The 27,309-nt window shown below is 37.5% G+C and overlaps 1 protein-coding gene across 3 annotated transcripts in view; it reads left to right on the top strand.

Annotated features, from left to right (window-relative positions):
- Positions 1 to 27,309, top strand: part of CNTN3 (contactin 3) — a 377,024-nt gene that overhangs the window by 124,047 nt on the left and 225,668 nt on the right. For all 3 annotated transcript variants that reach the window (XM_036878261.2, XM_036878260.2, XM_036878259.2), the window contains one exon: positions 25,228 to 25,403. In XM_036878261.2, coding sequence (XP_036734156.2) covers positions 25,228 to 25,403 — 176 coding nt within the window. The remainder of the gene's footprint in view (positions 1 to 25,227; positions 25,404 to 27,309) is intronic.

Consider the following 27,309-nt stretch of genomic DNA (forward strand, 5'->3'; position numbering starts at 1 on the left):
AAGCAATAGAAATAATTAATGAAATGAAGAACTGGTTCTTTGAGAAAATAGTCAAAATAGATAACCCCCTATCCAGATTTATCATGAAAAAAAAGAGCTTACACACATAAAAGGAAAAATCACTACAGATACCACAGAAGTAAAAATAATTATTAGAGAATACTATGAAAAATTGTATACTAACTTATTAGATACTTTCTAGAAAATACAACTTTCTGGGAAAATACAACCTTCCAAGACTGACACAGGAAGAAACAGAATATCTGAACAGACCAATTACCAGCAATGAAATTGAATCGGTAATGAAAAACTACCCAAGAACAATAACCCCAGAGCAGATGGCTTCACTGGGGAATTTTATCAGACATTTAGAGAAGATCAAATACCCATCGTCCTTAAAATTTTCCAAAAAGTAGAAGAGGAGGGAATACTTCCAAACTGATCGTAGGAAGCTAGCATCACTCTAATACCAAAACCAGGCAAAGACACCACAAGAAAAGAAAACTACAGACCAATATCCCTGATGAACATAGATGCAAAAATACTCAACAAAATATTAGCAAACTGAATTAAAAAATACATAAAAAAGATCATACATCATTATCAAGTGAAATTTACTCAAGGGATGCAAGGATGGTACAATATTCAAAAATCCATCAATATCATCCACTACATCAACAAAAAGGACAAAAATCACATGATCATCTCGAAAGATGATGAAAAAGCATCTCACAAAATTAAACATCTATTCATGATAAAAACTCTCAACAAATTGGGTGTAGAGGGCAAGTAACTCAATATAGTAAAGGCCACATATGAGAAAACCACAGCCAACATCATACTTAACAGCGAGAAGCTGTTTGCACCTAAGATTGGGAACAAGACATGGATGCCCACTCTCCCCACTGGTATTCAACATAGTTCTGGAGGTCCTAGCCATGGCTATCAGACAACACAAAGAAATACAAGGCATTCAGAATGGCAATGAAAAAGTTAAACTGTCCCTGTTTGCAGATGACATGATATTGCACATAAAATATCCTAAAGAATCCACTCCAAAACTACTAGATCTAATATCTGAATTTAGCAAAGTTCCAGGATATAAAATTAATACACAGAAATCTGTTGCATTCCTGTATGCTAATGATGAACTAGCAGGAAGAGAAATTCGGTAAACAATTCCATTCACAATTGCATCAAAAAGAATAAAATACCTAGGAATAAACCTAATGAAGTAAGTGAAAGACCTATACCCTGAAACTGCAAGACACTCTTGAGATAAATTAAAGAAGACACCAATAAATGGAAATACATCCCATACTCATGAATAAGAAAAATTAATATTGTCAAAATGACCATCCTGCCTAAAGCAGTCTACATATTCAATGCAATTCCTATCAAAATACCAATAACATTCTTCAAAGAACTAGAGAAAATATTTCTGAAATGTATATGGAATCACAAAAGACACCAAATAGCGAAAGCAATCCTTAGAAGGAAGAATAAAGCTGGGGGGATTACGCTTCCTGACTTCAAGCTCTACTACAAAGCCACATTTAACAAGACAATTTGGTACTGGCACAAGAACAGAGCCATTGACCAATAGAATAGAATAGAGAGTCCAGATATAAACCCACAAATATATGGCCAATTAATATATGATAAAGGAGCCATGGATATACAATGAGGAAACCACAGCATCTTCAACACCTGGTGTTGGCAAAACTGAATGCATGTAAGAGAATGAAACTGGATTACTGTGTAATTCCATTCAGAAAAGTAAATTCGAAATGGATCAAAGATCTGAATGTAAGTCATGGAACCATAAAACTCTTAGAAGATAACATAGGTGTAACTCTTTTGAATATAAACATGACCAATTTCTTCATGAACATGTCTCCCCAGGCAAGGGAAACAAAAGTAAAAATGAAGAAGTTGGTCTATATCAAACTAAAAGCTTCTTTACAGCAACAGACACCATCAGTAGAACAAAAAGTCATCTTAGAGTATGGGTAAATATATTCGTAAATGACATATCCGATATAAAGAGCTCACATGCCTAAACACCCCAAAAGTAAATAACCCAATTAAAAAATGGTCAGAGAGGGGTGAGGAGCCAAGATGGCAGCATGAGTAGGGCAGTGGAAATCTCCCAAAACCATATATATTTTTGAAAATACAACAAATACAACTACTCCTAAAAGAGAGACCAGATGATACAGTACAACAGCTAGGCTACATCTACATCTGCGAGAACTCAGCACCTCACAAAGGGGATAAGATACAAGCTGGTACCTAGCGGGACACGAGCACTCCCCCCACCCCAGCTCAATGGTGGGAGGAAAGGAGTTGCAGTGGGGAGGGAGTGGAACTGCAGGACTGCTAAATAACCAGCCCTAGTCATCCGCACCAGGAACACAGACACACATTGAATGGTGTGCTGGATATTAGGGAAACGGAAAAGTAAAATCTACGAGCGTGTCCCCGCAGCTGGCTCCCCTGGGAAAGAAGAACAGCCAGTGCTTTTTGAAAGTCTTAAAGTGACAGGGGCTTCACAGGAGGACAGAATCTTCCTGGCACACCCAGCCCAGCAGGCTGGGAATCCAGAGGAACTTCAGGTGCCCCAATCCCCTGGGTGGCAACACAGCTCTAAGGCTACTCACAGTGATAAGCAGCCTGCCATTCATTCCCCCCAGCTGGAGCTGCCCCACCCAGAGTCTCTTCCTCAGGCATAGCTGCCTGGGCCAGATCCAGAGGCCGCCGCTGGTGTGCAGCTGCCTGCCAGGCACAGGAAGAGGAAGCTAGGGCAAGGCGTGAAGGCACTGTTCTCGCAGGAGAGCACACCCAGCACACCTGCCACTCCCCGCAGGGCTCTGGGCTGCCCCGACTGTGGCAGCTCAAGGGATTAACCTGGAGGCTACTCCCGGTGTGTGGGTAACAGGTACAGGCATTGGAGAAGGGCAAGGTGACCAGCAAGCAGGAAGGGAACTTGTTCTTCCAGCTGACACACACGCCACCTGCCTACGACTACCTCTATAGCCATGAAAAGGCAGAAGAATTTGGTTAAGTCCCGAATTACCCAGACAACCCCAATAGAGGGCCTGGGGAGATAGATATAACCAATCTTTCTGAAAAAGATTTCAAAATAAAGGGCATAACCATGCTGATGGACCTGCAGAGAAATATGCAAGAGATAAGGGATCAAGTCAGGAGGGAGATTACAGAAATAAAACAATCTCTGGAAGGACTTAAGAGCAGACTGGATGAGATGCAAGAGACACTTAATGGAATAGAAATCAGAGAACAGGAACACAGAGAAGCTGAGGCAGAGAGAAATAAAAGGATCTCCAGGAATGAAAGAATATTAAGAGAACTGTGTGACCAATCTGAACAGAACAATATTCGCTTTGTAGGGGTACCAGAAGAAGAAGAAGAGAGAAAAAGGGATAGAAAGTGTCTTTGAAGAAATAATTGATGAAAACTTCCCCAAACTGGGGGAGGAAACAGTTGCTCAGATTACGGAGGTACACAGAATTCCCGAGAGACGGGACCCAAAGAGGACAACACCAAGGCACATAATAATTAAAGTGACAAAATCAAGGACAAGGACAGAGTACTAAAGGCAGTCAGAGAGAAAAAAAAAGGTCACCTACAAAGGAAAACCCATCAGGCTATCATCAGACTTCTCAACAGAAACCTTACAGGCTAGAAGAGAATGGCATGATATACTTAATGCAATGAAACAGAAGGGCCTTGAACCAAGGATACTGTATCCAGCACAATTGTCATTTAAATATGAAGGAGGGATTAAACAATTCCCAGACAAACGAAAGTTGAGGGAATTTGCCTCCCACAAACCACCTTTACAGGGCATCTTACAAGGACTGCTCTAGATGGGAGCACTCCTAAAAAGAGCACAGAACAAAACACCCAACATATCAGGAATGGGGGAGGAGGAAAAAGACGGGTAAGAAATAATCAGACTGTATAATAAGACTGAGTTATAAACACAGATCAGACTGTGTTTATAACAGCTCAATAAGCAAGTTAAGTCAGAAAATAAGATAGTAAACAAGCTAACCTTGAACCTTTGGTAACCACGAATCTAAAGCCTGCAATGACAATAAGTAAATATCCTTCAATAATCACCCTAAATGTCAATGGACTGAATGCACCAATCAAAAAACACAGAGTAATAGAATGGATAAAAAAGCAAGACCCATCCATATGCTGCTTACAAGAGACTCACCTCAAACCCAAAGACATGCACAGATTAAAAGTCAAGGGATGGAGAAAGATATCTCATGCAAACAACAGAGAGAAAAAAGCAGGTGTTGCAATACTAGTATCAGACAAAACAGACTTCAAAATAAAGAAAGTAACAAGAGATAAAGAAGGGTATTACATAATGATAAAGGGCTCAGTTCAACAAGAGGATATAACCATTATGAACATATATGCACCCAATACAGGAGCACCAATATATGTGAAACAAATACTAACAGAATTAAAGGATGAAATAGAATGCAATGCATTCATTTTGGGAGACTTTAACACACCACTCACTCCAAAGGACAGATCCACCAGACAGAAAAAAAGTAAGGACACAGAGGCACTGAACAACACACTAGAACACATGGACCTAAGAGACATCTACAAAACTCTACATCCAAAAGCAACAGGATACACATTCTTCTCAAGTGCACATGGAACATTCTCCAGAATAGACCACATACTAGGCCACAAAAAGAGCCTCACTAAATTCCAAAAAATTGAAATCCTACCAACCAACTTTTCAGACCACAAAAGCATAAAACTAGAAATAAATTGTACAAAGAAAGCAAAAAGGCTCACGAACACATAGAGGCTTAACAACATACTCCTAAATAATCAATGGATCAATGACAAAAATTAAAATGGAGATCCAGCAATATATGGAAACAAATGACAACAACAACAACACAAAGCCCCAACTTCTGTGGGACGCAGCAAAAGTAGTCTTAAGAGGAAAGTATATAGCAATCCAGGCATATTTAAAGAAGGAAGAACAATCCCAAATGAATGGTCTAATGTCACAATTATCGAAATTGGAAAAAGAAGAACAAATGAAGCCTAAGGTCAGCAGAAGGAGGGACATAATAAGGATCAGAGAAGAAATAAATAAAATTGAGAAGAATAAAACAATAGAAAAATCAATGAAACCAAGAGCTGGTTCTTTGAGAAATTCAATACAATAGATAAGCTTCTAGCCAGACTTATCAAGAGAAAATTAGAGTCAACACACATCAACAGAATCAGAAACGAGAAAGGAAAAATCACAACGGACCCCACAGAAATATGAAGAATTATTAGAGAAACTATGAAAACCTATATGCTAACAAGCTGGAAAACCTAGGAGAAATGGACAACTTCCTAGAAAAATACAACCTTCCAAGACTGACCCAGAAAGAAACAGAAAACCTAAACAGATCAATTACCAGCAATGAAATTGAATCAGTAATCAAAAAACTACCCAAGAACAAAACCCCCAGGCCAGATGGATTTACCTCAGAATTTTATCAGACATACAGAGAAGACATAACACCCATTCTCCTTAAAGTTTTCCAGAAAATAAAAGAGAAGGGAATACTCCCAAACTTATTCTATGATGCCAATATCACCCTAATACCAAAACCAGGCAAAGACCCCACCAAAAAAGAAAACTACAGACCAATATCCCTGATGAACGTAGATGCAAAAATCCTCAACAAAATATTAGCAAACTGAATTCAAAACTACACCAAGAGGATCATACACCATGACCAAGTGGGATTCATCCCAGGGATGCAAGGATGGTACAACATTTGAAAATCCATCAACATCATCCACCACATCAACAAAAAGGACAAAAACCACATGATCATCTCCATAGATGCTGAAAAATCATTTGACAAAATTCAACATCTATTCATGATAAAAACTGTCAACCGAATTGGCATAGAGGGGAAGTACCTGAACATAATAAAGGCCATATATGATAAACCCATAGCTAACATCATACTCAACAGTGAGAGGCTGAAAGCTTTTCCTCTGAGATTGGGAAGAAGACAGGGATGCCCACTCTCCCCTCTGTTATTCAACATAGTACTGGAGATCCTAGCCACAGCAATCAGACAAAACAAAGAAATCCAAGGAATGCAGATTGGTAAAGGAGTGAAACTGTCACTATTTGCAGATGACATGATATTGTACATAAGAAACTCTAAAGACTCCACTGCAAAACTGCTAGAACTATTATTGGAATTCAGCAAAGTTGCAGGATACAAAATTAACACAGAAATCTGTAGCTTTCCTATACACTAACAATGAACCAATAGAAAGAGAAATCAGGAAGACAATTCCATTCACAATAGCATCAAAGAAAATAAAATACCTAGGAATAAACCTAACCAAGGAAGTGAAAGACCTATACCCTGAAAACTACAAGACAGTCTTAAGAGAAATTAAAGAGGTCACTAACAAATGGAAACTCTTCCTATGCTCGTGACTAGGAAGAATTAATATCGTCAAAATGGCCATCCCGCCTAAAGCAATATACAGGTTCGATGCAATCCTTATCAAATTACCAACAGCATTCTTCAATGAACTGGAACAAATAGTTCAAAAATTCATATGGAACCACCAAAGACCCCAAATAGCCAAAGCAATCCTGAGAAGGAAGAATAAAGTGGTGGGAATCTCGCTTCCCAACTTCAAGCTCTACTACAAAGCCACAGTAATCAAGACAATTTGGTACTGGCACAAGAACAGAGCCACAGACCAGTGGAACAGATAGAGTCTCCAGGCATTAACCCAAACATATATGGCCAATTAATATACAATTAAGGCGCCATGGACATACAATGGGGAAATGACAGTCTCTTCAACAGTTGGTGCTGGCAAAACTGGACAGCTACATGTAAGAGAATGAAACTGGATCACTGTCTAACCCCATACACAAAAGTAAACTCCAAATGGATCAAAGACCTGAATGTAAGTCATGAAACCATAAAACTCTTAGAAAAAAACATAGGCAAAAATCTCGTGGAAATAAACATGAGTGACTTCTTCACGAACATATCTCCCCGGGCAAGGGAAACAAAGGCAAAAATGAACAAGTGGGACTATATCAAGCTAAAAACCTTCTGTACAGCAAAGGGCACCATCAATAGAACAGAAAGGTGTCCTACAGTATGGGAGAACATATTCATGAAAGACAGATCCTATAAAGAATTGACATCCAAAATATATAAAGAGCTCACATGCCCCAACAAACAAAAAGCAAATAATCTAATTAAAAAATGGGCAGAGGAGCTGAATAGACAGTTCTCCAAAGAAGAAATTTTGATGGCCAACAGGCACATGAAAAGATGCTCCATGTCGCTAATCATCAGAGAAATGCAAATTAAAACCACAATGAGATATCACCTCACACCAGTAAGTATCGCCATCATCGTAAAGACAAACAACCACAAATGTTGGTGAGGCTTTGGAGAAAGGGGAACCCTCCTACATTGCTGGTGGGAATGTAAATTAGTTCAACCATTGTGGAAAGCAGTATGGAGGTTCCTCAGAATGCTCAAAATAGAAATACCATTTGACCCAGGAATTCCACTTCTAGGAATTTACCCTAAGAATGCAGCACTCCAGTTTGAAAAAGACAGATGCACCCCTATGTGTATCGCAGCACTATTTGCAGTAGCCAAGAAATGGAAGCAACCTAAATGTCCATCAGTAGATGAATGAATAAAGAAGATGTGGTCCATATACACAATGGAATATTATTCAGCCATAAGAAGAAAACAAATCCTATCATTTGCGACAACATGGATGAAGCTAGAGGGTATTATGCTCAGTGAAATAAGCCACCCGGAGAAAGAGACGTATCAAATGATTTCACTTATCTGTGTAGTATAACAACAAAAAAAAACTGAAGGAGCAAAACAGCAGCAGACTCACAGAACCCAAGAATGGACTAATAGTTACCAATGGAAAAGGGAGTGGGGAGCATTGGTGGGAAGGGAGGGATAAGGTGTTGGGGGAAGAAAGGGAGCATTATGATTAGCCTGTATAATGTGTGTGGGGGCACGGGGAGGGCTGTACAACACAGAGAAGACAAGTAGTGATTCTACAGCATATTACTTTGTTGATGGACATTGACTGTAATGGGCTATGTTGGGAGGAGTTTGTGATGGTCTGAGTCTAATAAATATAATGTTCACCATGTAATTATAGATTATACCTAAAACAAAAAATAAGTAGAAAATCTTTATAGACACTTCTCCAAAGAAGAATTTCAGATGGCCACAGGTAAATGAAAAGATGCTGCACATATCTAATCATCAGGTAAATGCGAATTAGAACCACAATGAGATATCACCTCACACCAGTTCGGATGGCCAACATCCAAAAGACAAGCAACAAAAAATGCTACAGAGGATGCCAAGAAAGGGGAACCCTCCTACCCTGCTGGTGGGAATGTAAATTTGTTCAACCATTGTGAAAAACAAAATGGAGGTTCCTCAAAAAACTATAAAGAGAAATACCATTTGTTCCAGGAATTCAGCTCCTAGGAATTTACTCTATGAAAACAAGATCCCAGATTCAAAAAGACATACTCACCCCTTTGTTTATTGAAGCACTATTTACAATAGCCAAGATATGGAAGCAACCTAAGTGTCCATCAGTAGATGAATAGATAGAGAAGAAGTGGTACATTTACACAATGAAGTATTATTCAGCCATACAAATAAAACAAATCCTAATATTTGCAAAAGCATTGATGAAGGTAGAGCGTATTTTACTCAGTGAAATTAGTCAGGCAGAGAAAGACAAGTACCAAATTACTTCACTCATTTGTGCAGTATAACAAGCAAAAACTGAAGGAACAGAACAGCCACAGACTCACAGATCCCAAGAATGGACTAGTGTTTACTGAAGGGATAAGGGTTGGGGAGGGTAGGTGCAAAGGGAGGTGAAGGGAATAAAGAGGGGCCCAGGGAAGGCAGTATGGCAGAGAGAGGGCAAGTAGTGACTCTGTAGCATCTTACTATGCTGATGTACCATGACTATAATGGGGTGTCTCTTGGTTACTTGATGATGGGGGGAGTTGTAGATACTGCCATGTTGCTCATGTGAAACCTTTGTAAGACTGTATATTAATGATACCTTAATAAAAAAAATGATATTCCTTAGTGAAAGTAGCCTCATTTCAAGTGCTCCTTAGTGACATGTGGCTCATACCTACTGTATTGTAGAAGACACAAGATCATGTGTATGCTCCCACAAAATTCTGCTCTAGGGTCCTGTTCTAGTCTGACCCTTGAATGCAGAACTCTTTTCTATAAATGCTCTTCAGTATTTTCTCTTTGCAAGGAAGCAACCTGACATCATTCTCTTCCATCCCTATATAACAATTAAATAATTTTAATAAAATAGAATGTTAGGAATCTTGGAAATACAAGTTATAAGCACAGAATAGTACAGAAAATTCAAATCTGCTCTGGCTACACTTTCTCCCCTTTTTGGTATCTTTCCCTCTGGTAGAGTCACATTCTGCATGTATTTAATTTACTGCAATTCATGAAAATGCATTTAGTATTATTAGAAAAGGAAAACAAAATAGTAGACTAATTTCTACTTGCCATTTCTTCAAGGAGTCAATGTAAGGAAGAGAAGTCTATCCACATACACTTACCACGTAATACTATACATCATGCCACATATAATACATTTGTTTATATGTGTATACTATATATATATTCTATAAATTTTATATATCTGATATATACATATGTATTCTATGTAGAATAATTGGAAATAGCATATATAGCCTATGTAGCATATGTACTGTAATGTATACTATAATATATATATATATCTTAAATATATTACACTGTATATTCTTAGTAATATATGACATGTATTTTAAGCAAAATATCAATTATATGCAATTTGTCCCTTACATATATGTTGTTGCCATTTAAGATCTGAAGTCATTTTTAGTTTATTTTTATGCTCTGAGGCAAAATAAAGTTACTATTCCCCTATATTATCTTGGCCCTTAAGGAAATATAGGGCCTTTCTGCTAGATTATCTGCTAGGTTACTGTGTTCTATTCTCTGTTTTTATCCTTACACCGAGCTCCTGTTATTCTGTCCAGGTGATGAGCTCTGGTCCCAACACCCACAGTTAGTTTCTGAGAGCAATGAAATGTTCATGTGGTTGGAATCATTGCACGCCATAAAAAATAAAGAACCCCTATAGTGCCTGAAGCAAGTTGAAGTAGATGACATCTCTTACAGGGCATTTTAAATTTGGCTGCACTACCATCTGTCCCATGAAGCCCTCTCAATAGCCTCAGTGATAGATTGTGTTCTCCATCAACGCACCCTTCAGTTGCACCCCATGTCTGCCTATATCATAAACCCAAGGTGAAATATGCTTGCCTTGGTCGGATGTAATTCCCTTAAAAATGAGGACAGTGCGTGCTTCATCTTTACATTCCAAAAGCAAGCAAACAGTGAATGCTGAATTGGTGGCATGGAAAATAAAAATTGGAGTGAAGTTATCAAGTGGGGAAAGAAACAAAAGGATTTGGGGTTAGATCATGTTTTAGGAGATAGGAGACAAGAATGTTCTGAAGTATCACAGGATCAGAAGTGGTTGTTTGTTCTACAGAATATTCTTCAGTTTGGATGGATCCCTTTTTGGGGCTACATTTTAATACAGATTGCCCTTGAGGTACAGAAATGGCTGTCTGGAATGCCAAGCTTTTCTCATATCCTTCCCCTTAAAATCAACCTGTAAGACAACTCGTCTTTCCTATTACTGTCAACAAAACCTGCAAATGGTGTCAGAAAACATTTAATAGAGACATTGCTAATTCTGTGAATAGTCACCACGCAGGAGAAATGTGGAGGTTAGATTTTAGATAGTAAAGAAGACAGTATAAAAAAATAATTTGCATCTTTTTGTTGTTCCTCTTTCTTAGGTTTTTGCAGTGAGGTACAGAGGAAATAAAACATGCACTGATCAAACACTGGGTAAATCAGACCGGTTCCATTCATGGTCTGAGCCAGTCATTAAGGCCTGAGACCTGCGATGTTCTGAGTGGCCAGGCCTGGGTCAGGTGAGGAGTGGCTTCTTCAAAGGAGAATGAGAAACACCACTGACAGAAAAATAAAAAATGAATGCAGGGAAGGCCAGAATAGCAAACATTTGCTGTAATAATTCTCGGAATAATTTTAAAATAATTGCAGATCAGTTTGAACTAGGCTCTCTGACTGTGTAAACTGAAGCTATTTTTAACCCCAGTGTAACTAATCTCTTTCTCATTTTTTAAAATATCTATGTTTAAAGTTTATTATTGAGTGATAAATGAGAATTTATGTCATAAAACACATTTTAAAAACTCAATTTTAAGAAACACAGCGTCACATTTTAACCAATTTATATCTTCAGAAATTTTTGCTGAAGCTTAACTAGTTATTTTTGGATAAAGTATTGAATATGCAAATTCAGACATTCATTCTTTCAAGGGCTGCAATTATTCTCATCACTTCAGTAAACATATTAACAAACATCGCATTTCAACACAAACGCATTTGCTTATTAGCTTGAAAGCCGCATTGAAAACCACAAATTGCTTCTCTGATTAAATTCCTAATTTTCCTGTCAAACCCCAAATAAAGTATTGCCTGTTGATTTAACAAGTGTTTAGCATAGGCATATTTCCCAAAGTGAGCCACAGCCCCCTAAAAATTTTGGTAAGTTATTTTGTTCTTTTGGCTTTATGTTGAAGTCTAACATGTGACATCTGTTTTTCTCCAGAATATTGTTTATATTTCCATTTCCCTGACCAGATTTTGTGTGGTAGTATAGATATTCCTGAAGGACAATGATTTTATTGTGAGATAAATTAACTGTGAGATGAATTACAGCCCAGGATTATTTTGAAACTTCCTGACGTCACTCAATTTATTTTCAGTTTTGTTAGTTTCAGTATCAAAGGGGGACATTTTCTAACCTTGTTACCATGTTCTAGAGGAAGACCCAGGGTGTAAGGCTTTGGTGCCTTTAATTATACTGAAAAGATACATCTATGTTTATATTCACTATTGATATTCCATACTATTACAGTTTTGTGTAAGAAGTTACCGTATGTGATAATAACTAGAGTGATAAATAGTAACCGGTGAGGTAAGTGAAAATAATTATGAATTCATTCCCCATCTTTGAGATGCTTATTGATAATATGGATGACCCCAGTGGGAGATGGCTAGGTTAGAGGTTAAATTAGATTGCTACATTCAGGAAACTTCTGTAAGCATCTGCTATATACCACCTGTTATGTCTGGTGGTGGGAATTTAGCAGTGATTGAAACAGTCATCATCCACTGGAGGTTATGTACTTTGAAAAGTACCTGTCAGTTCCATAGAATTTAGACTTTTTACATTGATTCAACTCATTATTCCATAAATTTGTGTTTGAGTGCACATCTGTGTGCGTTCACACACACACACACACACACACACACACACACTCTTACACATAATTTGTTTGAATGGGAAGTCAACAATTTATATTCAAGTTATACAACATCATGATGTTTTCATTTATTTCCTGGCAATAACATTTACAGGTTTCATCATCTGAAAGTAATAACTATCAGTTGAAATACCTCCTGGGTCAGGAATCTTATGCTTTATAGTCAAGATTCAAAAATGGTTGGCCCAACTGCATGCATGATATTTTAATGAAATTGCACTCAAACCTTTTTTTAGGGGAAAGTTGGCCATAGGCTCCACCATTTTATCGTAGTAGGCTTGGCTCAGTTTGCTCACTCACTTTACCTGCCTAGTCTATTTCCAGTGAGGTTGATACCAGTGTCCTGTTGTGTAGCGGATTTAACTGAGATTGAGAAGTGGATGGAGCACACTCATGCTGCCTCAGGTAGTCCGGCACAGCGAGCATCCCAGTATTTCTTTGAGCAACCCAACCTCTAGGGACTGGCCCTGAAACAAATTTGAATAGGCCATCGACACCAAGCAGTTAAAAGGGATGAGTACTCATCCCCTGAGAATCAGTAGGTTTGTGAAATATGGATAATAAACCCTTTCTCATTAATGGATTCTAAAAGCAAATCCTAATTCGTGTAGAATGAGGGTTTGAACACTGAAGGCTGACAATGAACTTATAAGATCATTTAAGAGTGTTAGAACATGATTATGCAAAGGAGCTTAATCGTGTGACATTTAGCACTGAAGTGAAGCTACAAAGTTAGCTTGTTTCTAGATCACAGTGTAAATGTTGTATGATTGAAATGCCTGTGTATACAGCCCCAAGAGCCACCGGGCTGTCTTCTTTTGCTCCAGATCACTGTATTATTAAGCTTTTTGGATGGAATGTGGGTAGGAAAATGTTACTTTTATGAAGTTTTAAGCAATCTCCATATTTTAAAAAGATTTAATTTTTAGACTTTAGAGTTCCTCATGAACCTCAGATTCCTTCATGAAAGTGGACATTTTCCTTTTGCAAAGGATCATGAAAGTACAAAACTAAAACATAGTATCTACCTCTAAAAGTCTTCCAAAGATATGACCTGAATTTGCCACTTTTCTGTCATACTTTGCTACTATATTTTGTGTTCATGAACTATGAACAGTTGGTTTACAGTTTACTGCAAAGTAAACTAGTCTAATTTGTGGATTTATTGGACACATACTTGGTGAAAGGAGTATATTTAAAAATCAGTCCCAAAGATGAACATTTTGGCTTAAGAACTTAAGTAAGCAAATTTTCTTGGGATGAAATAGTTTGGAAGCCCGGGCCCAGAGACTGCTTACACATTTCAGAATTTAAACAGAGATGACCTTTCTGAATTCACATATTTTCAGCAAGTGGACAATCAGTGTTTAATAAGATATTGAGAAATTTTACATCCCCTGGGGATGAATTCCATTTAATGATGAATAGTATTAGGAAGGAGCAAAATAATTATACTGCTTTATTTAAAAAAAATTAACAGTATTCAGGGTATGTGAAGTATATTTTAGCTCTGAAGAATTTGGTAAAACAATACATTCATTCTTTTGGTATAACAGAAACATATTTAAAAGAGTAATGTTTGCCTTTTCACATAATGAAATCATCTAGGGATTATGTCTATATGATGAAAACTGAGCTAAAGGAAGTAAGAATCATTTATGCATAATAAAAAAAATCTTTTCCATTTTGGTTCTTTAGTCAAAACTTTGGATGATAGCTTTTAGATCTTAGATGTTTACTGAAATAAAGTATCTTCCCACATACTTTATGATCTCTTAAATATTTCCAGATAGTAAAGAGGCAAAAAGAAGTGCTTCTTCATATTTTTATTTATCTTTACAATTTTCCACATAGTTATTGTACCTTTATTATTCATCAGCTAAATGCAAAAACACAGTTTTCAAATGAAGCCATCAGGCATGCTTAGTCAGACCATAAACATTCTAACTGTAGAGCCAAAGTCTTTTTTTCCCCATACAAACTGTACTTTGTAGGCAATCAACACACAAGTAAGTACCCTTTGTCCTGAACAGTTTTTCATTCAAATGTGTGTGAAATTAGTCACATCTTTCTGGGTTTGAGTTCAGAGGTGTTCTCTCCACTGCAAGCATTATGGGACTTAGTAACTGACAAATCATTTATATGGCTTAAAAATTCAACCCACCCACTTGCTATTTACTATCAGGTTAAATCTTTGACAGTCAAACCCAGCATGTGTCTCCTCTCATATTTTGCTCACTTCTCAGGCAGGTAGAAATGCAGACAAACTATATGTGGAAGATAAAGAATGTACTACATGAGAGACAATGACCAAAAGCATTGAATCAAACAAGTTACATAAAATCAATGACTACTGAGTGGAATGAGATAAAAAGAAAACACAGTGGACTGACAGGTTTGCACCCTTTGACAGAGCTTCTTCTCACTTTAATAATAGTGTTCACACATTTGTTGAGTGGCTGCCTTGAGCTTCAAGCCTTGCATACATTTTCTAAATATGCTTATAGAACAATCCTATGGGAAAGACTGCATTCTCTTCATTTAACATATCAAAAACTTACATTTATGGGAGGAGGGAGCCAAGATGGTGGCATGAGTAGAGCAGTGGAAATCTCCTCACAAAACCACATATATTTCTGAAAATACAACAAAGACAACTCTTCCTAAAAGAGAAACCAGAAGACACAGGACAACATCCAGACCACATCCACACCTGCGAGAACCCAGCGCCTCACGAAGGGGTAAGATACAAGCCCCAGCCCAGCGGGACCCGATTGCCTCACACCCCAGCTCTGGGTGGGAGGAGAGGAGTCGGAGTCGGGAGTGAGAGGGAGCCCAGGACTCCTAAATAGCCAGCCTTAGCCATCCACACCAGAGCACAGGCACAGTGCATGCATGGGGTCCTGGACAATAGGGAAACAGGACAGTAAGAACTGTGAGGGGGACCCTGCAGCCAGCGCCCTGGGGAAAAAGAAAAGCGAGTGCTTTTTGGAAGTCTTAAAGGGACAGAGACCCCACAGCCAGACGGAAGCATCCTAGGACACTTAGACCAGCTGCAGGGAACCGGGCACCCTAAACTCCTGGATAGCAGGGCAGCTCAGAGGCTCCTCACAGAGATAAACAGCCTCCTGGCCGTTCCCCCTCCAATGTGGCTCCACCAAATCACAGCAGCAGCCTGAGGCAGGCCACACCCACAGCAACAGCGGAGATAAACTCCATAGCGGCCAGGCAAGAAGGAGAAGCCCCGTCTGTGCACAGCTGCCCAGCACAAGCCACAAGAGGTCGCTGTTCTCCCAGGAGAGGAAGGCCACAAACCAACAAGAAGGGAAGTTCCTCCAGCCGTCACTCGTGATAGCTCTGCAAACTATCTCAATTGCCATGAAAAGGCAAAATTTAAGGCAGACAAAGATTACAGAGACAACACCTGAGGAGTCAGACCTAACCAATCTTCCTGAAAAAGAATTCAAAATAAAAATCATAAACATGCTGATGGAGATGCAGAGAAATATACAAGAGCTAAGGGATAAAGTCCGGAGGGAGATTACAGACGTCCAGAAGGAGATTACAGAAGTGAAACAAACTCTGGAAGGATTAGAAACCAGAGAACAGGAACGCATAGAAGCTGACACAGAGAGAGATAAAAGGATCTTGAGGAATGAAACAATATTAAGAGAACTGTCTGACCAATCCAAAAGGAACAATATCCATATTAAAGGGGTAACAGAAGAAGAACAGAGAGAAAAAGGGAGAGAAAGTGTCTTTGAAAAAATAATTGCTGAAAACTTCCCTAAACTGGGGGAGGAAATAATCGAACAGAACATGGAAATACACAGAACCACCAACAGAAGAGACCCAAGGAGGACAACACCAAGACATATAATAATTAACATGGCAAAGATCAAGGATAAGGACAGAGATTTAAATGCAGCTAGAGAGAAAAAGGTCACCTATAAAGAAAAACCCATCAGGCTATCATCAGACTTCTCAACAGAAACCTTACAGGCCAGAAGAGAATGGCATGATATATTTAATGCAATGAAAGAGAAGGGCCTTGAACCAAGGATACTATATCCAGCACGATTATCATCTAAATATGAAGGAGGGATTAAACAATTCCCAGACAAGCAAAAGTTGAGGGAATTTGCCTCCCACAAAGCACCTCTACAGGGTACTCTAGAGGGACTATTCTAGATGGGAGCACTCCTAAGACAAAACAGATGTAACCAGAGAAAATAAAATCACAGCAAAGAAAGCAGACCAACCAAATACTAACTAAAGGCAAATAATAAAATCAACTACCCATTAAAAGCAGTTAAAGGAAACATGAAAGAACACAGAATAAAACAACCAACATATAAAGAATGGAGGAGGAGGAATAAGAAGGGAGAGAAGAAAAGAATCTCCAGAGAGTGTATATAACATTTCAATATGTGAGCTAAGTTAGGCAGTAAGATAGTAAAGAAGCTAACGTTGAACCTTTGGTAACAAGAATCTAAAGCCTGCAATGGCAGTAAGTAAATATCTTTCAATAGTCACCCTAAATGTAAATAGACTGAATGTACCAATCAAAAGACACAGAGTAACAGAATGGATAAAAAAGCAAGACCCATCTATATGCTGCTTACAAGAAACTCACCTCAAACCCAAAGACATGCACAGACTAAAAGTCAAGGGATGGAAAAACATATTTCAGGCAAAGAACAGAGAGAAGAAAGGGGTTGCAGTACTAGTATCAGACAAAATAGACTTCAAAACAAAGAAAGTAACAAGAGATAAAGAAAGACTTTACATAATGATAAAGGGCGCAGTCCAACAAGAGGATATAACCATTCTAAATATATATGCACCCAACACAGGAGCACCAGCATATGTGAAAAAAGTACTAACAGAACTAAAGGGAGAAACAGAATTCAATGCATTCATTTTAGGAGACTTCAACACGCCACTCACCCCAAAGGATAGATCCACTGGACAGAAAATAAGTAAGGACATGGAGGCACTGAACAACGCACTAGAAAAGATGGACCTAATAGACATCTATAGAGTCCTATATCCAAAAGCAATAGGATATACATTCTTCTTAAGTGCAAACGGAACACTCTCCAGAATAGACCACATACTAGGTCACAAAAAGAATCTCAGTAAATTCCAAAATATTGAAATTCTACAAACGAACTTTTCAGACCACAAAGATATAAAACTAGAAATAAATTCTACAAAGAAAACAAAAGGCTCACAAACACATGGAGGCTTAACAACATGCTCCAAAATAATCAATGGATCAATGAACAAATTAAAATAGAGATCAAGGAATATATGGAAACAAATAACAACAACACAAAGCCCCAACTTCTGTGGGATGCAGCGAAAGTGGTCTTAAGAGGAAAGTATATAGCAATCCAGACACACTTAAAGAAGGAAGAACAATCCCAAATGAATACTCTAACATCACAATTATCAAAACTGGTAAAAGGAGAACAAATGAGACCTAAAGTCAGCAGAAGGAGGGACATAATAAAGATCAGAGAAGAAATAAACAAAATTGAGAAGAATAAAACAATAGAAAAAAATCAATGAAACCAAGAGCTGGTTCTTTGAAAAAATAAACAAAATAGGTAAGCCTCTAGCCAAATTTATTAAGAGAAAAAGAGAATCAACACACATCAACAGAATCAGAAATGAGAATGGAAAAATCATGAGAGACTCCACAGAAATACAAAGAATTATTAAAGACTACAATGAAAACCTATATGCTAACAAGCTGGAAAATCTAGAAGAAATGGACAACTTTCTAGAAAAATACAACCTTCCAAGACTGACCAAGGAAGAAACACAAAAGTTAAACAAACCAATTACGAGCAAAGAAACTGAAACGGTAATCAAAAAACTACCCAAGAACAAAACCCCCTGGCCAGACGGATTTACCTCGGAATTTTATCAGACATACAGAGAAGATATAATACCCATTCCCCTTAAAGTTTTCAAAAAATAGAAGAGGAGAGAATACTCCCAAACTCATTCTATGAAGCCAACATCACCCTAATACCAAAACCAGGCTAAGACCCCAGAAAAAAGAAAATTACAGACCTATATCCCTGATGAATATAGATGCAAAAATACTCAATAAAATATTAGCAAAACGAATTCAAAAATATGTCAAAAGGATCATACACCATGACCAAGTGGGATTCATCCCAGGGATTCAAGGATGGTACAACATTAGAAAATCCATCAGCAGCATCCACCACATCAACAAAAAGAAGGACAAAAACCACATGATCATCTCCATAGATGCTGAAAAAGCATTTGACAAAATTCAACATCCATTCATGAAAAAAACTCTCAGCCAAATATGTATAGAGGACAAGTACCTCAACATCATAAAGGCCATATATGATAAACCCGTAGCCAACATCATATTGAACAGCCAAAAGCTGAAAGCTTTTCCTCTGAGATCGGGAACAAGACAGTAATGCCCACTCTCCCCACTGTTATTTAACATAGTACTGGAGGTCCTCGCCATGGCAATTAGACAAAACAAAGAAATACATGGAATCCACATTGGTAAAGAAGAAGTTAAACTGTAACTATTTGCAGATGACATGATACTGTACATAAAAATCCCTAAAGACTCCACTCCAAAACTACTAGATCTAATATCGGAATTCAGCAAATTTGCTGGATACAAAATAAATCACAGAAATCTGTTGCTTTCCTATTCACTAATGATCAACTAGCAGAAATAGAAACCAGGAAAACAATTCCATTCACAATTGCATCAAAAAGAATAAAATACCTAGGAATAAACCTAACCAAGGAAGTGAAAAACCTGTACACTGAAAACTATAAGACACTCTTAAGAGAAATTAAAGGGGACACTAACAAATGGAAACTCAATCATGCTCTTGGCTAGGAAGAATTAATATCAATATGACCATCGTGCCCAAAGCAATATACAGATTTGATGCAATCCCTATCAAATTACCAGCAACATTCTTCAACGAACTGGAACAAATAGTTCAAAAATTCATATGGAAACACCAAAGACCCCAAATAGCCAAAGCAATCCTGAGAAAGAAGAATAAAGTGGGGGGGATCTCACTCCCCATCTTCAAGCTCTACTACAAATCCACAGTAATGAAGACAATCTGGTACTGGCACAAGAACAGAGACACAGACCAGTGGAACAGATTAGAGACTCCAGACATTAACCCAAACATATATGGTCAATTAATATTTGATAAAGGAGCCATGGACATACAATGGGGAAATGACAGTCTCTGCAATGGATGATGCTGGCAAAACTGGACAGCTACATGTAAGAGAATGAAACTGGACCATTGTCTAACCCCTTACACAAAAGTAAATTCGAAATGGATCAAAGACCTGAATGTAAGTCATGAAACCATAAAACTCTTAGAAAAAAACATAGGCAAAAACCTCTTAGACATAAACATGAGTGACCTCTTCTTGAACATATCTCCCTGGGCAAGGGAAACAAATGCAGAAATGAACAAATGGGACTATATCAAGCTGAAAAGCTTCTGTACAGCAAAAGACACCATCAGTAGAACAAAAAGGTACCCTACAGTATGGAGAATATATTTGTAAATGACAGATCCGATAAAGGCTTGACATCCAAATATATAAAGAGCTCACCCACCTCAACAAACAGAAAACAAATAATCCTATTAATAAATGGGTAGAGGAACTGAACAGACCGTTCTCCAAAAAAGAAATTCAGATGGCTAACAGACACATGAAAAGATACTCTACATAGCTAGTTATCAGAGAAATGCAAATTAAAACCACAATGACATATCACCTCACACCAGTAAGGATGGCTACCATCCAAAAGACAAACAACAACAAATGTTGGTGAGGTTGTGGAGAAAGGGGAACCCTCGTGCACTGCTGGTGGGAATGTAAACTAGTCTAACCATTGTGGAAAGCAGTATGGAGGTTCCTCAAAATGCTCAAAATAGACTTACCATTTGACCCAGGAATTCCACTGCTAGGAATTTACCCTAAGAATGCAGCTCTCCAGTTTGAAAAAGACAGATGCACCCCTATGTTTATCGCAGCACTATTTACAATAGTCAAGAATTGGAAGCAACCTAAGGGTCCATCAGTAGATGACTAGATAAAGAAGATGTGGTACATACACACAATGGAATATTATTTAGCCATAAGAAGAAAACAAATCCTACCATTTGCAACAGCATGGATGGAGCTAGAGGGTATTATGCTCAGTGACATAAGCCAAGTTGGAGAAAGACAAATACCAAATGATTTCACTCATCTGTGGAGTATAAGAACAAAGGAAAAACTGAAGGAACAAACAGCAGCAGAATCACAGAACCCAAGAATGGACTAACAGAGGATCAAAGCCTAATTTGGCTACCCAGAAAACGAATTAAGATAACATATGAAGAAGAACTTCCAACATCAATATCCTCTGGAAGAGTCATTCCAGAAGGTGATCATCAAAAAACTTCAGCAAATCCTGGCGCTGTTCCAGTTGTAGCTGCATTCATCCCACTGGTTCCTGGACTTGCTATTGGAATGAAGAAGGAGATATCTAAGCTGGCCTGTGCATACAGTAAAACAACAAATTTGACTGGATCTATACTGTTGGAACTCAACCAAGAATTAGGAGAAATGCAAGTTGCAGTGCGCCAGAATTGTGCGAGTATAGATTATCTACTATTAAAAGAACATATGGGATGTGAGCAGTTCCCAGGAATGTGTTGTTTTAATTTGTTGGATTTTTCTCAAACTATTCAAATTCAGTTAGACAATATCCATCATATCATTGATAAGTTTTCACAAATGCCTAGTGCACCTAACTGGTTTTCTTGGTTTCACTGGGTATGACTGGTAATTGTAGGTCTGCTTTTGTTATGTAGCTGTATTCCTATTATGTTAATGTATGTATGCAATTTAATTAGTAGTTTGTTAAAACCTATACAGCTTATGTTACTCTACAAGAAGATATGTCAAAGAAATAATCAATCTTCCCATGTTTTCTTCCGTCTGCTACTTCTATAGCTTTTCTTCTTCCTTCCTAATTACATCCCTTTAGTAGAATTCGTGCCTCATATCGAAAATTACCGAGTATCGTAATTCCTCCAAGTGGTAAAGATTCTTCAAGACAAATGCTAGGCATAGAAGCCACAGGGCATAAATCTGTAAAGAAGTAAAAAACTAACCTTTTCAAAGAATATTGCTTCTTTCTCACTTACCAACTTTACATTTCCCTGTATGACCCCAAAAGTTGACTGGTTAGCCAGAGACAGGTAAGATTCCTCAAGGGAGGAACAACCTAAAACAAGCACAGTTGCAGGGGAGCCATCAGGTGAGAAATTGGGGATCAACAAAGGTGAGGCTTAGAACCTCACCCCCCTGTTTTGAGAGAAATCTTCTGCATCCATGGGTGTTTTGTTGCCCTTGTCTAGCTTGGATTAATATTTAGTCTACAGGCACAGAGCTGATCATCTACATTTGCCCTCTTACAGCACTAAATTATGTTTTCTACCTTTATCTTGCATCTACCTACCACTTCAGCATTTTATTAAAATAATAATAATAATAATAATAATAAGGGAGAAATGTGGTATTCACATATAAATCAAGTATAAAAATCAAACGAATAATCATATCTGACTTGATTGTTTATAGTTAATGATGCATGATCAAAACTGAAAGTTTCTGTGATATGACTGCCCTTGCACTGTTACACCATGTAAGAATTTATTGACTATTGAATAACTTGTTTACCATGTAAGAACTTGTTCGTTATTCTTCAGAAGATTGAAGACTGTTGAGAATTAGGCTTGGGTTTGATTAATGATTGTGCATTGATTCCCCTATATAGAATTTAATTGTTAACAACCATTTTATCAATATATATGAGAGATTCCCTCTCAAAAATAAATAAATAAATGAACAAAACAAAAAAAAACACATTTATGGGAGTTAAGTAATGTGTTCATGGGCACACAGCTAGTAAGGAATTATTCCAACCCATAAATCATAGGTGCTTGGTTCTGAGTCCCATTTCTGTTCATTGTGCTGTTAACCTGTTAGAATTGGCTAAGGTCTGCAGACTAGACAAGAGGGTAGGGGCGGATACTAGAAAACATTAAAAAAGCCTCCACAAACATACAGGCTCCATGAAGGGAGGGCACTTTTATCACCATGTCCTCAGAACCTGAAAAATTGATATGTAGATACTCAATAATATTTATTTTTTCACAAAAGAGGAAGGGAGGGATGAAGGAAGGTAGGAAGGGGGGCGGGGAGGGAGGAAGAGCTTTCCAATCAGTTGTTGATTATGAAATAGGCTAAGTCAGGCCTGGAGGATTCTTATCTGCTTGTGAACCCCATAGGCAGTACATGGTTGCTTGGGATAGCATAAACCAGTTCTTCTCAAACTTAAATGTGCATATTAAACACTTGGAAATCTCATTACGATGCTAATTCTGATTCAGTATATCAAGGCCAGAGCTCCAGAGTCTGTTTGCATCAAACTCTTGGGCGATGATGAGAATATTGATGATACTGGTCCGCAAACCACATTGCGTATCGAGAGTACACAGTATTCAGATAATGCAGATAGATGCTTTCATTTCCTTTCCTTTCCTTTCTCCGAGTTCCTGTAGTATTGGGAGTTGGGGAGGAATAAGATTAAGGAGGGTTAATAAGTGACCTCAAAACTCTTAAGAGCAGAATTAAAGTCAAACCAGAAGAAAGTGGCCCAAAATGCACACGTAAGTATGGACTTGCCCCTGTAAGGATCATACGAGAGTCACTCTATAAACAGAGCCAAACAAACCCAGTAGCAGAAACTTGCCACAGCTGAGGAAGCATCACAGCTGTTTCTCTCTTTGTAATTTTGTTCTCTGACATCCAAAAGAAAAAGACTGGGGCCTGTAGTTTTTCCTCTCAATTTCGTTTTGATCTCTCAGAAGAAATGTCACTGTGGACCTGGGAGACATTTGTGTCAATTAATGTTACTTTGAACATTAGGGACTATACTTACAACTTTATTCATTTCCTGTAGTCTCCATCATCAAAATTTTATTGGTCATTATTTTTAATATAGAAAAACAATATAAACAGCCAAATATAATGATGAACATCCATCTAATCATTACTCAGGTTGAGAAGTTGAAAAAGCTCAATTTCTCAGTGTTCATCCCCTAACCATATCTCACTTTGTCTCCAGACCTTTAAAATACCTTAAAGTTGAGGTTTATCATTCTCAGACATTTTAAGATAAATGTTTAGAACATTCTTAATATAAATGGTAACAAAACTTTATATAAATGGCATCAGGCTACATTGAAAGAAATATTTTCACCATTATCAGTGAGACATTTCCATATTTGTAAAAGTTCACACATTTCCACAGCTATGTAGTATTTCATATAACTTTACACACTTTCATTTGTGGTAATGTTCACATTTCATCTCTTTATTTCCTTTCACAATATGTAATATGTCCAGTATATAATATGTCTGGGTCAGATATTGTGTATAGATCATATAGGTAGATATTTTGTGTATAATATCTATATAATACAAAGATGCATATGTACACACACACACACACAACAATTTTTAGATGCCCATGCCATTGTTAAAGAACCCTGGGCTAGAATTCAAATGGGTACTCCTTCTGATCCAGCAGTCAATAGAGTGAGGATAGTTGACACTCCTCTATTTTACTGAAATCTTCACCTATAAAATGGGCATTATATCACCAATTTCCTAAAGTTATTACAAAGAGCAATGGAGATGATTGTTACAATACTCTAAAATCTATGGAACTGATAGCAATATAATTTTAGGATAAAAATGAAGCCTTCTAGGAGGTGGAAGGCTTAATTTATACAATGCATATATTCTTGAGATTGTAGGATATGTACTACATTTTTAAAGGTGAAATCTACTTTGATGTCCCGAATACGCTTACTGTTTAAAAACTTGATTCTTTTTTGTTTAAAAACCAGTTCATTCTTTTTTATTTTGTCTTCCCATTGATACATACAGTTCTGGGGTTAGCGCTGTTACCGTTTCAGACCCCCTAGGTTGCATTTAGGTCCTTTAACCGCAATGTACCATTCAGTAAATAGCACTGTGATGGCTTAGAAGAGTGGAGAAGGCCTCAGGGACAGGTATTTACCCAGACAAATTGAAATGGATAGTTGAGCACTTATCCAATTAATTTATTAAATGTGCTCAGTCAGTCTGGATAAATCAAAGAAATGTGCTCTTTTTCCCCTTCATAGGCAGCATGAGACTGGCCTGAAGTACAAGAGATAATTGCCTCAACTTTCTGCTTCATCTTTACCTATATAAACCTAGCCTAATTTTTCCCTTACTGAACAAACTGTTATCCTCACCTGTTCAAAAAAATCTTGAAAAATCTTAACTTTTAGATGTTACTCTGTTGTGTTTTCTACTACACTTTTAACTTTTTTTTTTCTGTTAAATAATTTAGGCATATTTGATCTTCAGTTATATAACACTTGAGTACTATATTCATTGCCTTTCATCTATAAGAAAGCTGATGTTTAAAATGATTCTATAATGTATATTTTTTAAATTTAAATATACTAAGAGGGGAAAATCCTTGACATTTGTTTTTACAGATGGCAGCTAAATGGAAGTGATATTAATCTGAGTATGGAATATCGTTATAAATTGAATGGAGGAAATCTTGTGGTTGTTAACCCCAGCAGAAATCGGGATACAGGAAATTACCAGTGCTTTGCAACGAATTCGCTTGGAACGATTGTTAGCAGAGAAGCTAAACTCCAGTTTGCCTGTAAGTTTATGTTCAAATATCTAGCAAGTCCAACATTTAAAAATATGTAACTGAATTTGTATAGTCATTTTGGACTTCATGAAAAATACATGGATTTTATTATTTAAATCGGTTGAGAAAGCAATTCAGTATGTTTTTTTTTTTCATTTCTATATACTGTACAAATCAGAGCTTAAAATATGCATGTGTGTGAGTGTTGGGGGGGTGTTTTCCATTTTACTATTTTTTAAGGATTCTGTTTAGGAGAGAAAAAAGAATCCAAGTAAGGATATGTTTATCGAGCAGCTACTTTGTTGCTTTGCACTGTGTTAGAACCTGAAAGATTATGAAGGAATTATCAGACATGATCCTTACTCTGGAAAAACATTGAAATTAAAGAATTTCACTGACAAATTTGAAAATATTAAGGAACAAAGACAATGAGAAAGAAAAGAGAAGAATGTGATATATCATTGGCTTCCTTTGTAGTGTTATACAGGTCACAGTGACCTTTAACACATTCCCCTGAGGCCTGGCTCTGGAATCCAAGTTTGTGCAGGCACACCTCCTTTTATCATGCTTCACTTTACTGCACATTATAGGTATTCTGTTGTTTTTTTTTTTAATTGAAGGTTTGGGGCAATCCTGGGTCAAGGAAATCTATCAGTACCATTTTTTTCTAACAGCATTGGCTCACTTAGAGTTTCTGTGTCACATTTTGATAATTCTCACAGCATTTCAAGTTTTTTCATGATTATTATGTTTTTTATGGTGGTTTGTGATCAGTGATCTTTGACACTACTATTGTAATTGTTTTGGGGCACTGCAAGCCTTATAAGACGGTGAGCTTAATCAATAAATGTTGTGTATGTTCTAAGTGCTCCATCCACTGGCCATTCGCCATCTCTCCCCCTTCCTTGGGCCTTCCTATTCCCTAAGACACAATATTGACATTAGGCCAATTAGTAACCCCTACAGTGGCCTCTAAGTATTCAAGTGAAAGGAAGAATTTTATGTCTCTCACTTTAAATCAAAAACTGGAAATGATTAAGCTTAGTGAAGGAGGCATATTAAAAGCCAAGATAGGCCAAAATCTAGGCCTCTTGCACCAAACAGTTAGCCAGGTTGGGAATGCAAAGGAAAAGTTCTTGAAGGCCATTAGAAGTGCTACCAGTGAACACACTAATGATAAGAAAGTAAAATAAACTTATTGACAATATGGAGAAAGTTTTAATGTTCTGGATAGATCAAATCAGCTACAACATTTCCGTAAGCCAAAGCCTCTTCCAGAGCAATGTCAATTGGAAGCTAGGAATTGTTTCATGAGGTTTGAGGAAAGAAGCTGTCTTCATAACAGAAAAAAGCAAGGTGAAGCAGCAAAGGTTGATATAGAAGCTGGAGTAAGCTATCCTGAAAATCTAGCTCAGATAATTTATGAAGGTGGCTACACTAAACAATAGATTTTCAATAGAGGTGGACAGCTTTCTAGAGGAAGAAGTTGCCATCTAGGATTTTCATAGCTAGAGAGGAGAAGTTGATGCCTGGCTTTAAAGGATAGGCTTTCTTTTGTTTGTAGCTAAAGCAGATGGTGACTTGAAGTTGAAACCACTGCTCATTTACCATTCCAAAAATCCTAGAGCCTTTAAGGATTATGCTAAATCTCCTCAGCCTGTGCTCTATAAAATGGAACAGCAAAGCCTGGATGATATTCAATCTGTTTTCAACATGGTTTACTGAGTATTTTAAGCCCACTGTTGAGACCTAATGCTCAGAAAAAGAGATTCTTTGAAAACTACTACAGCTGATTGACAATACATCTGGTCACTCAAGAGCTCTGATGGATTTGGACAATGAGGTTAATGTTTGAATGCGTGCTAACACAGCATCCATTCTGCAGCCCGTGAAGCAAGAATTCATTTCAACTTCC

Source organism: Manis pentadactyla, chromosome 1, assembly GCF_030020395.1.
Source record: "Manis pentadactyla isolate mManPen7 chromosome 1, mManPen7.hap1, whole genome shotgun sequence".
Classification (NCBI taxonomy): domain Eukaryota; kingdom Metazoa; phylum Chordata; class Mammalia; order Pholidota; family Manidae; genus Manis; species Manis pentadactyla.